The sequence below is a fragment of the Tachyglossus aculeatus genome, chromosome 21, assembly GCF_015852505.1.
Source record: "Tachyglossus aculeatus isolate mTacAcu1 chromosome 21, mTacAcu1.pri, whole genome shotgun sequence".
NCBI classification, from domain to species: domain Eukaryota; kingdom Metazoa; phylum Chordata; class Mammalia; order Monotremata; family Tachyglossidae; genus Tachyglossus; species Tachyglossus aculeatus.
Window position 1 is genome coordinate 22,576,550 of NC_052086.1, and position 16,283 is coordinate 22,592,832.

Consider the following 16,283-nt stretch of genomic DNA (forward strand, 5'->3'; position numbering starts at 1 on the left):
TTATCTTCCCGGATTGAAGAATTCCATCTTTTGGAATATTAGCCAGACGACAAAGTGCAGAGCGTTTTAAAACTTCGTCCAGCCCTTTGGAGTGAATGAATGTTCATTTGACTGTTCATTTTCCAATCTGAGTAAGGGAATCTTTCTTCTGTTATTAATAAAAAGGCACTGGGCTCCCAATGTCTCTAAGGCCTTTGGACGCAAATTAATTTCCATGCATATTGATCCTTCAGATGGTACCTTAAAACACCACAGCTCCAGAAGATGGGGTGGGGGGAGAGGTGTAGGCATGGGGAGGGGGAAGTGCAGGAAGCAGGATGGGTCATACTGCCTAAGTCAATCATTTCTCCCCGGCACCAGGCCGCCCACTGTAAGCCAAGTGTCTGCCTGAATTTCAGTAGCTTCCCCTGCGTCTACTACTCTTTCAAGGGAATCAGAGATCTCACTAGACTTTAAAAATCCTGACTTTTCTGCTATCAGACTATCCCCACAAGGATGATAAGTGGCAAGTTTTGTAAAAGCCTCTTTATTCATCAGGAACAATTCCCTGTAATGAAGTTTTGCAGAGGTTCCAGAGTCCCATAGTGTAATTTAATACACCTTTAAAAGGTCTTCACACAAAATCCCCACAAACTGGCCCCTTCTTCCTTTTTTTTATTTAAACAAGGATGCTTCACTGCATTATTCTCCCAGCCTAAGTGAATTGTTGGATGTGCCCTAAAGAACCCAGAATGGAACCCAGGAGCCCCAGGTCTGAGTTTTTTCCTCTGGCCTCTCTAAGGGGAATCTCAGCCTCAAAGTGTGGGGCCCATTACCTCACTCACACAGCTCTCCCTATATTTGGTTATGGCCAACTTCCATTATGGAGGTGATCCCCCGGCACAGGCATCCAGGAACGGAGCTGCCTCTAGCTCCTAATCCACAAGAACTAGTTATCTGAGCTACAGCATTGCGGCATTTGTCAGAAAGGGGCTTTACTCATGTTGGGGGCCTGATAAATCACCCAGCTGGCTGTGAATGCCAAATCCTGGACCAGACTGGTGGGTAAACCCTCCAAGAATGAAGCATGCAGGTACCTCTGGGAAGCAGTACGGTCTACTGGAAAGAGCACAGGCCTGGAGTGAGAGGACCTGAGTTTTAATCCCAGCTCTGCCACTAGTCTGCTGTGACCTCAAACAAGTTGCTTAACTTCTCTGTGCCTCTTTTACTTTGCCAGCAAAATGGGGATTAAGACTGTGGGCCTCATGTTGGACATGGCCTGTGTCCAATCTGATTAGCTTGCATTTACCCTAGTGCCTGGCACACAGTAAGCACTTAACAAATATCATTTAAAAAAAAAAAACCTCATCTATTTGCACATCTCCCCCAGGGAGGATGGGACACTGGGATCTTTGTCCAATACCGGAGCTCCCTTCCTTCTCCTATCTTATCCCAGTCTTCCCAGTCTGACCTCAGGGTCCCTTGCTGCTGGGTAGCAAGACGAGTTGAAGCCCTCAGAAGAACGAGTTTGTTTCCACATCAACTGTTGCCACTCCTGCCCCGTAAATGAAGACAGAACAAGACTAAGGGTTCCCTATCTAATAGGACCCAGCTCCAAATTGGCACAACCTTCCCCCCACCCCCAACTCCTCCCTAAATCAGGTTATTGCCCAATAGACAGATAAATGAACAACTGTTCAGTTCTATCTCCCCTGGCCATTCCCTCCTTTCCTCTCCGCCTCCGATACACACACTCACACTCACGTACACACAGTGTGCTCAATGCCATTCCAGTGCCTAGCTTTACAGTCAGGTATTAGTGTTGCCAGGTAAATTGGCTTCAAAGAAGCAGACGGTCAGGCCATGCTAAATCTCCTTTTCAGAATTCCCTGCAGGAAGAATCTCCCCAGATAGCACCAAGGGCAGCAATCTGGCAAGACAAGCTGGCACAGGAGCAAGCTGCTCCCAGCCTGCTCCGGTCGGGCAGTGCCGTCTGAAATGCTGCGGCTTATCCGGGAAGCCTCTTCTCTGAATAACTTTGTGCTCAGTGGTGGAGGCGCTGGGATTTATGGGATAAAACTATTATTCCTGCATTCTTCTTTTGAAACTCAACAGACAACGATTAGAAAAATTAACTGGAAGGGGCTGCTACGATACCGGCATAGGGAGGGGGACTCTAATACCTGATCGTCTTAACCCCCGATTAGGTTATCTGGTTAAGAAATTGCATCCTGGTGGAGTGTCAGGGTGAGAGCCCTGTTTACTAAGTCTGTTAATAACTAATAATTCAGCTCGCTGGAAAAATTAACATTCCGCCCATGTGTACTGTAAAAACCAGCCACAAGATTACTGTTTAATGTTCTCCAAAGGCCACCATCCTTGGGTTCAGAACCAGGCAAGGCTTCCCATCCTCTCCTGCTTTGGATCTTCAGCTTACCTGATGAGCTAGTATTTTGAAAGAGGCTCTGGGAAATTAGGTTTGAATCTCCAAAGCATACACTAAGATCATCTCCCGCCTGCCTGCCCTGCGTGACAGGTGCAGGACTGTCTTCTGCCTTGTTATAACTTTACTGCCTGTTTGGAACATCTTCCCTGACTAGGATGTGGCCTAGTGGATAGAGCCTAGGCCTGGGAATCAGAAGGAACTGAGTTCTAATCCTAGCTCCGCCACTTGTCTGCTGTGTGACCTTGGGAAAGTCACAACTCCTCTGTGCCTCAGTTACCTCATCTGCAAATTGGGGATTAAGACTGTGAGCCCCACGTGGGACAGGGACTTTGTCTAGCCTTTACTTTATATCTACCCTAGAGCTTAGAACAATGACTAGCACACAGTAAGTGCTTAACAAATGCCACTTAAAAGACAAAAAGGTGTAGAATTCTCTTGTTCCTTCTGTTTCCTTTTTAACTGAATTATGTCTTGGTCAGAAAAGACAAGAATGGAAAAGCTACTGGGGGTGTAGCTACCATCTGTGGAAACCAAAAGGGAATATTCTGGTTAAAACAGTAAATTTGACTGCAGGAGTCAGTCATGACCTCCCTACCTCCTGTCTCTCCCAGCTCCAATCCATACTTCACTCTGCTGCCCAGATCATTTTTCAACAAAAATGTTCAGTCCATGTTTCCCCACTCTTCAAGAACCTCCAACAGTTGCCCATCCACTTCCACCACTGGTTTTAAAGCACTCAGTCACCTTACCCTCTCCTACCTTACCTCGCCGCTTTCCTACTACATCCTATTCCCGCACACTTTGCTCCTCTATTTCCAACCTACTTATTGTACCTCGATCTCATCTCTCTCTCCCTTGACCTCTCGTCCATGTCCTGCCTCTGGCCTTCAATGTCCTGCCTTTTCATATCCAACAACTACTCCCTCCACCTTGAAAGCTTTATTGAAGGCATATCTCCTTCAAGAGGGCTTCCCTCACTAAACCCTCATTTCTTCTTCTACCACTCCCTTCTGCATTACATCTTGAACTTGGATTTGCTCCCTTTATTCACCGTCCCTCAGCTCCACAGCCCTTACGTACATATCCATAGTTTATTTATATTAATGTCTCTCTCCCTCTAGACTGTAAGTTCATTGTGAGCAGGGGACATGTCTACCAACTCCGTTATATTGTAGTCTTCCAAGTGCTTAGTACAGTGCTCTGCACACAGTAAGTGTTCAGTAAACACAATTGACTGATCACAGTTATTTGTCCCAGTCCTGCGACTACCCATAATAATAATTGTGGTATTTGATAAGCACTAAGTGCCAATCACTGTACTAAATTCTGGGGCAGATGCAAGATAATCAGGTCTCACATGAGGCTCGCAGTCTAAGTAGGAGAGTGAACAGGCACTGAATCCCCATTTTGCAGATGGGGGAAACGAGGTATAGAGAAGTTAACTAACTTGCTCAAGGTCACACAGTAAGTGTGTGGTGGAGCTGGGATTAATAATTGTGGTATTTGTTAAGTCCTATGTGCCAAGCACTGTACTAAGCGCTGGGGTGGATACAAGCAAATCAACAAATATCTGACTCCCAGAGCCCATGCTCTTCCCCCTAGAAACTACCCTTAACTAGTAGTACCCATTACTATAACATTTTTTAAAATGTTTCCCAATATTCTTAGGCTGGAAGGGGCCTCAATAGGTCATCTGGCCATTCCACAACTTCTGAACAAAGCTGTGCTCCCACCAACCCAAAGGGGACCCTGCTACCCTTTGAAGGCTCCAGAGAAAGGAGGCAGCAGAACCTCTCTAAAGCTCATAAATCAACCTGCTTACCTTGAATCAACCCCATGCTTAGTACTGTGCTTGGCAAGTAGTAAGTGTGCAACAAATCCCATTATTACTGTTTAAGTCGTAAGTCTCATTCGAATATGCACTTGTGTCGGTACCCCTTAAGCACTTTATACTCACCCCACCCTCGGCCTCACAGCAAAATGTCTGTCTCTCCCACTAGATTGTAAACTAGATGGAGAAGGAACATAGCCTGATGGAAAAAGCACAGGCTCACAGCAAAATGTCTGTCTCTCCCACTAGATTGTAAACTAGATGGAGAAGGAACATAGTCTGATGGAAAGAGCACAGGCCAGGAGTCAGAGGACCCGAGTCCTAATCCCAGTTTTGCAATTTCTCTGTTGTGTGGCCCTCGACAAGTTACTTCACTTCTCTGTGTCTCAGTTCCCTCGTTTGAAAAATGGGGATTAAGTACCTGTTCTTCCCACTCCTACTCAGACTGTGAGCCCCATGTGTGACAAGGACTGTGACCAACACGATTATCTTGCATCTACCCCAGCACCTAACACAGTGCTCAGTACATAGTAAGAGTTTAACAAGTACCACAATTATTAAGCTCCTTGGGGGCAGGGAATCATGTCTCTCAATTCTGTTGTACTGAACTCTCCCAAGCACAAAGCACAGTGCTCTGCACACTGTAAGCACATAATAAATACCTATGATTGATTGATCTCTCCCTAAGTGTTCCAGAGTCCTGCTCTGGGACAAACACCCCAATGGTTGAAGAGCTAGCTAGCTAAGATCTAAGCTATGAGCTGAGAGATTCCAGCAGCTCAGTTCAGGTTTTGACTGAGCACAGAGGCCACAAAGTAGTCACTGTGGGTAGGGAATGTGTCAGTTTATTATTGTACTGTACTTTCCCAAGCTTGGGAAACACTCTGAAACACAGTAAGCGCTCAATAAATATGATTTACTGACTGACAGGCTACCCCAAAGAGCACAGCCCATGTTAAGTCAAGTTCACCCACTCACCTCTGTTCCCCCAGCAAGGGGTCACAGTGGTTCCACACACGGAGACAAAGATGGCTCACGCTCACTTCCCAAGAGCCAAAACATGTACAAGATGAGCCTGGGAGTCAGAGAACAGATTTGTAAACTCCTTGTGGACCGGGAATGTGTCTGTTACATTGTCGTGTGGTACTCTCCCAAGCGCTAGTACAGTGTCCTGCATAGAGTAAGCGCTCAATAAACACAGTTGATTGACTGATTGATAGGTTCTAATCCCGGCTCTACCACTAGTCTGCTGTGTGACCTTGGGCCAGTCATTTAATTAATCTGTGCCTCAGTTACCCATCTGTAAAATGGGGATTAGGACTGTGAGCCCCATATGGGCCATGGACTGTATCCAACCTGATTAGCTTCTTATCTACCCCAGCACTTAGTACTGTGTCTGGCACATACTAAGCACTTAATGAATACCATTAAAAACAAATCCTAAAAGAAAGAGGCCCAGGGAAGTAGGCTCAATGGCATTTACTGAGCACTTATAAGAAGGGCTTCGGAAAGTACAATACAGCCGAGTTGGTAGATGCAATCGCTGCCTACAAGTAGCTTACAGTCTATGGGACGAAGAGGGAAGATTTCAGTCTGTATCATTTTCTCTCATCACCTATGGACACATCACCAGAAAAAAGGAGAGAAGAGTTTATCCCCAGTCTAAATGTATGGCTTCCTAGATAGTGAGCAAGAAAACATGTATGAGGTACATGGTCCCTTTCATTTGTTTTTATCTCTGTACAAGACTATATTGGGAAGTGGAGGGTAGGAGGAGGAAGAGAACTGCTTCCCTTTTGCCTTCAGATTTTCAAAGGCCAGGGAGAGTTCTGAGTTGTGGGACTGAAAGCCACCTAAAACATCTCTAATGGACTGCAGCATGCACGTAATTAATTAATGGACTAATTAGGGAAGGAGTCACTCTTAGGGCTGAAATTGGGGTCACCACTTTCTAAAGTGAGAGCCACTGAGCTAAAGATAAATTCTCATTTTCTGCATCTCTTCCAACTTCATCATCCAACACCTGCTTAATTATTCAAGCACATTTTACTAACTTCAGTGACCTGGCATTACACAACCAAGGTGACGAAATTCAAGACAAAAGGTGGTGCAGCACCAAGTCACTCTCACGATTCACTTTGGCTCGCAAGAACACCACCACAGTACGTAATAAGAGGTTATGAGCAAAAAGCAGCTCAAAGGAGAGGACAGGGAATGATGTGAGGAGAGTAACTCGGACTTGGGTATTTACAGTCTACTTCATCCTCAGACCATTGGGCAATCAGAAAAAGATACACAACTACCCTCTTGGGACTGTGGTACTGTCATGTAGCTCTCAGGCACTGAGAGGGACTAGCTGTATCCTCCTCTAGACTGTTAGCTCATTGTGTTGCAGGGAACATATCTATCAACTCTGTTACATTGTACTCTCCCAAGTGCTTAGAACCGGTCTCTGCCCACAGTGAGTGCTCAATTAATACCACTGACTGACTGCCCAACCGATCTCTCTCAAGTCGCCTTCCAGCCCATGGGCACTGGGAAATACCTCTTTGAAAATGGTTCAGGAGCCCCACTACCCCGTGGCTGACCAAAATTCTCGTCATTTCCCGGTTTAGATATGAAAACTGCGAGGGACCAAGGTCAAGGAAGTACTATGTGTGGGTTTGCACCACAAGCTCCCAAAATGTACTTTCCACACGTTTAGTACAGTGCTCTGCACACAGTAAGCACTAGATGAATAGGATTAAATAAATGAATATCTTCTCTCTCCACTCAATGGGATGAGACTCTGTTTCTCTTTCGGTGACTCAATGCCTCTACTGGTGTGCCCTATCTACATGTCTGGTTTTTTTTTTTTTACTTTAGGTGTTGAGATTTTGGAGTGCAGGGGACTGTATTTTTGTGTTGTGAGTGAGGTCAACTTTGCACCCATCAAAGTAATACCTGCATAAAATTGCTTAACAGATGCCACCAGATTATGGTTGTGGTTGTGGCAGGAAGTCTAAAGAAAGTTGCTGGGGTCAATCAGTTCCTTTAGTGGAACTGAACCTCATCTAATAAATAGTGACAGCCAGCAAAGGAGCTTGGAGCTACCCCTGAGAATGGCCCTTCCCATCAGCAGGAACACATGTAACCAGCAGGAGCCACTTGATTACATAGCCATGTAATGTGGGTCAGGACTCTGGCCTAGAGCTGGCATGACGGAGACATACTTAAACTCTAAGCTTGTTATGCGCAGGGAATGTGTCTGTTTACTGTTGTACCGTACTCTCCCAAGCGCTTAGTACAGTGCTCTGCACACAATAAGCACTCAATAAATACGTTTGACAGTCAATAGTACTTACTGAGCACTTACTGTGTGCAGAGCACTGTATTAAGCGCTTGGGAAAGTACAGTAGAGAAGCAGCGTGGCTCAGTGGTAAAAGCCTGGGCTTTGGAGTCAGAGGTCAGGGGTTTAAATCCCGGCTCCGCCAACTGTCAGCTGTGTGACTTTGGGCAAGTCACTTCACTTCTCTGGACCTCAGTTCCCTTATCTGTAAAATGGGGGTTAAGACTGTGAACCCCCGTGGGACAACCTGATCACCCTGTACCCTCCCCAGCGCTTAGAACAATGCTTTGCACAGAGTAAGCCATTATTATTATTACAGTACAACAGAGCTGGTAAACATATTTCCTGCCCACAACAAACTTACAGTGTACTTACACTGGAGTCTCCATTCCGGTGGACAATCCTCCCTATAACGCAATGTATGCTCCTAAACATACTCACACGGCTTCTTCCCCCATTTCCTTCTTCAAAAAACTCAGAGTCCACTGCATCTGACCACCCTTCCCATCACGGCAGGAGTTAGCTGGGATCACCCAAAGTGATCCCCAGCCCCTGAAGCTGTTACGGTCGAGCAGATCAATGAGCGAGTGGCTGTGGGCCCTCACAACTCCCAGAGAGGCATTGCTGTGGCAGGAAGAGGTCAGAGCAGGTGCCTCGGGCACCACAGACCGTAATACGTCCCAAGGAGTTGTTCTCTCCTAAAGGTTCACTGCCCACTTAGAGGATTCACTCTGTACAGCATTGACCTGTTAGACCATAACAGCTTATGTGGCACTCTTGTGGTCTGTTGTGTCAACGGCACCCACACTCCAACCAGCAAGATTCGAAAAGTCAATAGACCATAATGGCTCCAGAGGAGCCATTATAATGGACTAGGTCCACGAGACACCAACTGAAAAAGTCTTAAGTACCACTCTCTGCCCAAGGAATCTTGTGCACACAGCCAGTTTGGGAGCTAAGAATCCTTTTGATTGATTTTTTTTTAAATGACTAACGCTAATATCGGTGTCTTCATTTCCCTTGGCTTAACCTAATACGTGTCTATTGGGGTGAGGCAGGGGAGGAGTGAATCTAAGTGGAGTTAACTAATAATCTTCTATGTTTTCTCCATAACCACAGGCATAAGACCATTTGTAATTAACCACTTTTTTAATTAAGCTATTTGTGACCACGGTACTCTTAAATGATATCTCAAACCTTGATATGGCACATTCCACGTTAAAGTGCTTCATGTTACGTATACTCACACAGATAAACACAGAGAAATACAACAGGGCTTCCTGTCCTTGAAATGCAGCCATCTCTGGGGCAGAGTGCCAGGGTGGAAAAACAAGACATATAACATACCATGCTGAGGGGAAAAGCTCTGTCTTTTACCTTCAATTCTATGAAATGGTCAAAATCATTCTGTTTCTCTCAGGGTTCATACTCTGTTCACTCTGCCAGTCCCTTTCCCAAGGACAGTCATTTCTCTTTACCCTCCATCTCTAAGAAAAATAATTCTAAATAAAAAGGGAGTTCTCAGCAGGAACTCTCCAGTGAGGTCAACAGATTCCTGGAGGTTTTGACCCAAAGATGTGTCTGCCTCCCATACTTCCTCCCTGAACATTCTTGTACGCTCTATATGCCCTAACCCTAATCTATTTTAATACCTGTCCCCACCTGTGAACGGTAAGCTCCTTGTGGGCAGGAATCGGGTCTACCAACTCTGTTACGCTGTATTTTCCCAAGCTCTTAGTACAGTGCTCTGCACAGTAAGCACTCAGTAAATACCCTGATTGATTGATAGATTCCCATGATGAGGCAATGGCACTTTCCAGAAATGGTCTGAAATGCAGAGATGAAGGGCAAGGTAAAGCATCCTAAGAGAACTGCGTGCGGTCCAAGATTGGCAAAACACTAGTGGGCCTCAGGCCAGTCATCGCATGTCAGTTCAGGACCATAAAGAACTGTAGCAGACTTCTGAAGGGGTGTGAAAAAGGAAGAGTTATACCAGTCAAAACTGAAGCACTTCAAGATCAGGGCTAGAAGATTCTGCTACTGCCTTCACCCTAACTATACTGTCTGCTGGATTTCAGCCTGCAAGTTTGGCAATCCAGGAGCTTCCATGTGCGTTCACCTGGATTAGATTAAAAAACAAAAAACAAAAACTGAGTTAGAACAACAGCTCTTGGGCAGCCCCGTCTGCAGCTCCCCGAGACAAATTTAGCCCCACTGGAGGGTTTGCTTGAGATTCTGCCTGATGGAAGAAAAGCTACCACCACAGACAGCAAGTGTAATATTTCTGAAGTACTGCGACAGAATTCCGTTTTGCATGTTTTTAACAGAAGGTAAAGAAATTGGAAAGCTGTTCTCTGATGTATCTACCCGCACAACGTTAATCTAAAATAACAAACAGCTAAAACTGTGCAGGATAAGAGCTTGTTATTTATTATTTCTATAGCACTGGAGATGTGTACGGCATCGCACAATCAGAATGGGAAATAAATCTTTTGGAAGCATTAGCCCTCTCTCCATTCTATCCCCCTCACTGAAATGGAAAATTGAAACACTGGCAACATGTTAAGATGCACAACAGAAAGTGACTGTCGCACTGAGTGGTGCCGTCCAAATAATGACCATCAGCTATATCTACGATTCCCAACGAGAAAGACTCTCCGCTCCGGACTTTCTAATATCAGTCTCCCTGGGAATCCAAACTCCTAAAAGAATGGAGCCACAGAGTTCGGCCACTGGCCAAACTCTGACTTGGGCTGGATTTGTTGGTCGGTGATGATGGGAGCGAGGGGTAGGAGCATCTGCATGTGGTCACCATGGTTGAACTGAGCGCCCCCCCCCAAGATGCTTCTGAGAGGCCAAGCTTGACAGACAGCCCTTCTCTCCAGGGAGGGGTCAAGCCGGGCTCTCCTGCTCATTAATGTTCGCCACTCCGGCAGTAACTGTGTTAGTCCAAGTTTCAAAAGTTAAGCTTCAGCCAATAGAACTGATAGCTTATTTACTGCTGTCATCTATAGAAAGAGGAATTTTGACACATTGTTAAATGATAGCACATTTAGATAAGTCAAGCTGTCATATCATTTAATGGATGTCTAAACTCCCCCTGTAGCTGATCTGTAAAATTTATGCACTTCAGAATATCATAAGGTTATAATATTTTAATCACATCCACTTTTTTTCTAAACTTTGAAGAGTAAAAACATTCCATCAGGCTCCACGGCATTCAGGTGCTCTGTCACCCTCCCCCAAAAGCAACTCCACTCAGAGTGACAAGATATCTAATCTCTCCACTTAAGTTTGCCCTAACTCTTCACAGAGTCTTCCAGCTGAAGCACAGTTCTCTTTCTTTAAAGAGCTTCTTTCACAGACAGAGCAAAACAGCATTTTGTATTTATTTGATAAAGTCCCTTATGTCTTACTAATATCACTGTCAGTCAACCTATGCTCCCAAGGAAAAATAGCCACCACAAAAAACAAAAAAAACAAAAAACAAAACACCACATACACAAAAAAACAAAAACACCCTTTATAGTGGTTTTCAGACTGCAAATGTACAACTGGGCTGAAAATCATCAACTTACTTTGCTCTTGGTGGCTGCTTAGAACAGTGTGTGGAAACCTCAAGTACAGAGATAGTATATAACCTGTTCATTGGTACGCTGAACATAATAAGAAAATGAACACTCTACAGCCAAAAAATCATAAAGCAATGAATCCTGTTATGACGATTATACACAGAAAAGCTGTAAAAAAATACTGCATTAGTAATGTACCCTATAAAGCAATCTCATAACCAAATGAAATATGTCTGGGTTATCTCTGATAGAATTTTATCTATTCTCATTTCCTAGGCTGCTAACATAAAAAGGAAAAAAAAAAAGATGGTCTGGTGCCCCTCTGATCAAAGTGCTCCTGAATATCTATCTGTCTAACATGTTTTACATCTGCCCACAATTCATCAAGGTTGTCCTCTCTCTCAGTGGTCTCCCACTCTAGGTAAACAGTCCTCTGTGGAGGTACAGTATTTGAAGGAATAATAAATGGATTGTTTCCCATTTTTTTTTTTATAATAGAGGGCATTAGGCCAAACTGGCACAAGGTCACCTTTCTCGCCAGGATTCAGGGGCGGCGCCAGCAATGTGGCCTGGGCCTAACGACAGACAGCCCGTACTACCGCGCTGCTCACTTTACAGCTCAGCACCCAGACACAGCTGCCCATTCAACCAGAACATCTGAGAATTAAAGCTGTACACCTCTTTCAAGGGAAGCACAATTGTGCTGAAAGTCAACCTATATCTCTGAACCCCTAATTTTTTTGCGGGGGAGAGCTACCTAGATCCTTAACGACTAGTGTGAGGGCTTTTTTAAAAAAAAGTTAAAACTAGTAGGGTTTTTTTATTTAAGTGTAATAGCCATTAGTGTCATGTACTGGGGATGATCTGAGGCAAAAGTGCTTAGCCAGATAATCCGTTTCAAACAAAAAGTCATTAATGAAAATTTGTAGGGACTCTATGTTTATAGTACCTGCATACTTTTAGAGCTGGGTATCACAGACGCATTCAGTAAATGTGCTTAAAAGTCCAAGGGCTATAACTGTTGATATATTATTGAAGCTCCATCAATTGTATTTACATTTGTTTACTTCCAAATGAAGTATGCAGCATTCTAAACTCTGGAATATCCTACAGGGATAAACCCATTTAATATCCATGTAAATGAGCAAACTCTCCTTTCACAGTTGTTTCCATGTTAGACTTATTCAGCTCATTATTTGCCACATCCATACAGCTATTCTTTTAATGAACAGCACCATGAAACATATTGCTTTTTTTTCTACTTTGTGAATTTTTTGCAATGACACTAATGAAAATACCAGCTCTTTTTATTTTTCAGGTCAACTGTCCTGTTAAAAATTTTAACAAAGGGCTTATCGTTAATTTCACAGACCAATGGCACTACAGCTGTACACAGTACTGTGACCTAAACAGGACCACAAAGGAGCTCTCTTGCCTAACAGAATAGAGGTGTAAGATCTGATCTGAAATCCTGACTATCTGAAAGATACGTGAACCTCGAGTGAGGTCAGAAGATTGAATATTAGTTGCCTAATGAAAATTTTGTTAACTGACATTCAGGGATGAATGGACCCAAATACCACTGCTGTAAATCTGAACGTTAAATTCTCAAGACCTGAATAACAATGGACCACAAAAGGGCTCTAGTCAGCCCTAAGCAGATTCCATGCTCCTTCTGCTTTCTCCCATATCTGTTTGCCATGCTCTTGTCATTCCTTATGTTACAGAACATCAATCATAAATAAAGAGTCTGTGCCCTCAGAGTGCCCAGGTCTAATTTACAAACATTAGCAGGGAATACAATTACAATTGGCCCTAGTACCAAACACAATATAACCAACCTAACACACATAGACACATCACATCCTTTCAAAATGCCATGCCTTTCCTTTTTTTGTCATTGCAGTATTTTACAAAATCCTAACACCTTCACCAGCTCCTTCCCCAATCTCTAAATTCACGGTCACCGAAAACCTGGAAAATGCAAGTCACTTTCAGTTATTATGAGGAAGTATGACCGCCCTGAATTTTATTTCATCTCAATAGCTTTTGGGGAAGAGGTGGGGGTGGGGGGAGAAGAATGGGAAACACAGAGGAGGTGAAGGGCGGGAGGGGGAACGGGAACCACTTGCTTGGGTGGAAGAAACTTAACGAGATTTGCATATAGGCAAAAGAAAAAAAAACCCACCAGCGGTCCCTTTTATCACCAGACTGATTATCTTTTATCTTAAGCTAATGTCATGGCAAACAAGTCAAGAACCTATAATCGGTCTGTTATCTGCATCATTTCCCCGCAACTTCTTCCTGCTGTGATTGCTACTTCAAAGATTTAAACATTTATGGAGAAATTCGCTGCAACAGCCAAGCCTAAGCACTCCAAAAAAATCTTAAATTAATTTCGCCGCCGTTGCCATCCCTCAGTAACCCGTCCCCCATCCACTGGGTACAGTCTTTTCCATTAGGTCTGAAAGGACTAACCCTCCCCCCCCCACACACACACAACCACGAAACACAGACATGCACACATAGGTTAGATCCAGGGAGAGCATTTCGAGAAACTCTTCCTCAATTAGGAGCGGATTCGCTTTTTGGAAAGAGAGGGAAAGGACAGAGGGGTGGGGAGGAGAGGAAGAAAGAGAGGGAAAGAGAGAGGGGTGGGAGAGGGAGAAAAGAGAGGGAAAGAGAGAGGGGTGGGAGGGGGAGAAAAGAGAGGGAAAGAGAGGGGTGGGAGGGGGAGAAAAGAGAGGGAAAGAGAGAGGGGTGGGAGAGGGAGAAAAGAGAGGGAAAGAGAGAGGGGTGGGAGAGGGAGAAAAGAGAGGGAAAGAGAGAGGGGTGGGAGAGGGAGAAAAGAGGGAAAGAGAGGGGTGGGAGAAGGAGAGGGAGAAAAGAGAGGGAAAGAGAGAGGGGTGGGAGAGGGAGAAAAGAGAGGGAAAGAGAGGGGTGGGAGAGGGAGAAAAGAGAGGGAAAGAGAGAGGGGTGGGAGAGGGAGAAAAAAGAGGGAAAGAGAGAGGGGTGGGAGAGGGAGAAAAGAGGGAAAGAGGGGTGGGAGGAGAGGGAGAAAAGAGAGGGAAAGAGAGGGGTGGGAGAGGGAGAAAAGAGGGAAAGAGAGGGGTGGGAGAAGGAGAGGGAGAAAAGAGAGGGAAAGAGAGGGGTGGGAGAAGGAGAGGTAGAAAAGAGAGGGAAAGAGAGAGGGGTGGGAGAGGGAGAAAAGAGAGGGAAAGAGACGGGTGGGAGAAGGAGAGGGAAAGAGAGAGGAGTGGGAGAGGGAGAGGGAAAGGGGTGGGAGAGGGAGAAAGAGAGGGAAAGAGAGAGGGGTGGGAGAGGGGAGAAAGAGGGAAAGGGAGGGGTGGGAGAGGGAGAAAGAGGGAAAGATAGAGGGATGAGAGAGTGAGAAAGAGATGGAGAAAGAGGGAAAGAAAGAGGGAAAGGGGTGGAAGAGGAGAAAGAGAGGGAAAGAGAGAGGGGTGGAAGAGGGAGAAGGAGAGGGAAGAAACAGAGAGCGAAAAATCACCTATTTTAAAGTTAACATCCGCCAGGGTTGCATTCACCTGCTTTGCAATGATCCAAGTCTATTAAGGGTCCCAGAGGTAGGAGCGCTCACTTCCGCGCCCGGAGCCCTTTCCTGCGCTATTCTAATCTAGACCCGGGATGAGGACGAGTCGGACGGAGGGGGAAAAAGAAGCAGAAATGACGAACCCCCCCACGAAACGTACGGAGGAGGAGGAGGAGAAGGAGAAGGTCCGGGCGGCGGCGGCGGCGGCGGGTCCGGTCCCTGGGCGGAGAGCCCGGCGGGCGGCGGCGGCGGCGGCGGCGGAGGGGCTGCTGGTGGCGGCGGCGGCGGCGGCGGCGGGGCGCGGAGCCTCCTCCTCCTCCTCCTCCTCTTCTTCCTCCTTTTCCCTCCCTCCTCCCGGTTTGGTTCCTCCCTCCTCCCTCCCCTCCGGAGCGGGGAGAGTCACGCCGCGCGCTCCCCCCTCCCCTCCAGCCCGGGAGAAGTTGGGAGCCGGGAAAAGTCAGGCCCCCGGCCCTGCTCGGATTTATCTCTTTGAATCGTACCTATCTAGTCCATCTATTTGATTCGATTAGCACGGCCGGTTTCCTCCTCCGCGACCGTGAGCCCGCTGGCGGGTAGGGACCGTCTCTGGATGTTGCCAACTTGGGACTTCCCGAGCGCTTAGCCCAGTGCTCCGCACACAGTAAGCGCTCGATAAATTTGATTGATTGACACACACACACCCCCCACCGCTCTCCAGCGCTGCTCCCCGGTCGCCGCCGCTAATCGATGAGCGAACCGAACAAAGAGCAGCCGCGGAATCAATTTCTAATACGTATCGATGGGGAGGGGGCAGGCACACAAACAGAGACACACAGGGGGGGTCCCCCCCCCGGTGCCCAGCCGCGCGGGGCAGCAGGGCATCGGGGCGCCGCCGTCGCCTTCCCCCACTAACCTGGAGCCGTCGTAGATCAAATCGCTTCCAATATTGAAACATCGATCCCACATTGGCGGCCATCTTGGGGGCTATTGAAAAGAGACACAGAAGAGTTTTGCTCCCTGAGTGGCTGCGCTCGATATCTGGGCTGGACCCCCCCCCCTTCCCCGGTTCCCCTCCGCTTGCACACCCTCCCCCCCGCGCGCGCAACCCTGCGCGCAACCCTGCGCGGGCGCCCGCTCCAATCCCCGAGTCGCTCCCGCCGCACCCCCCCCCCCCCAAACCCCGGGGATCGATCGGCGACTGGATTGCACTTGACTTTGCCTTTTTGCAAACTTATCAATACCGCCGTCACCCACGCAGGCGGCAGATGCAAAGGGCGGCCGGGTGGGATGGGGGGGGTTTTTCGGGGTGGGGGGGAGCTGACCGCTGGAAGTGGGGAAAAAAAGTTAATAGTTGACAATATTTTTTTGCTCCCTTTTGCAAGGGAGCACACGTGTCAACGGCCGCCGCGGGTATAATCCATACCCGTCCGGACTGGCGAGGGGGAGCGGCCGGGGCTAACGGGGTGGGCCGCCCCCCTTCCGATCAATCAATCGTATTGAGCGCTTGCTGTGTGCAGAGCACTGGACTAAGCGCTTGGGAAGTCCAAGTTGGCAACCTATAGAGACGGTCCCTACCCAACATCCATCCATCCATC

The 16,283-nt window shown here is 46.7% G+C and overlaps 1 protein-coding gene across 2 annotated transcripts in view; it reads right to left on the reverse strand.

Annotated features, from left to right (window-relative positions):
- CUX2 (cut like homeobox 2) overlaps positions 1-15,664 on the reverse strand; it is a 350,576-nt gene extending 334,912 nt beyond the window's left edge. For both annotated transcript variants that reach the window (XM_038762394.1, XM_038762393.1), the window contains exon 1: positions 15,602-15,664. In XM_038762394.1, coding sequence (XP_038618322.1) covers positions 15,602-15,664 — 63 coding nt within the window. The remainder of the gene's footprint in view (positions 1-15,601) is intronic.
- Between the last annotated feature and the right edge of the window lie 619 nt (positions 15,665-16,283).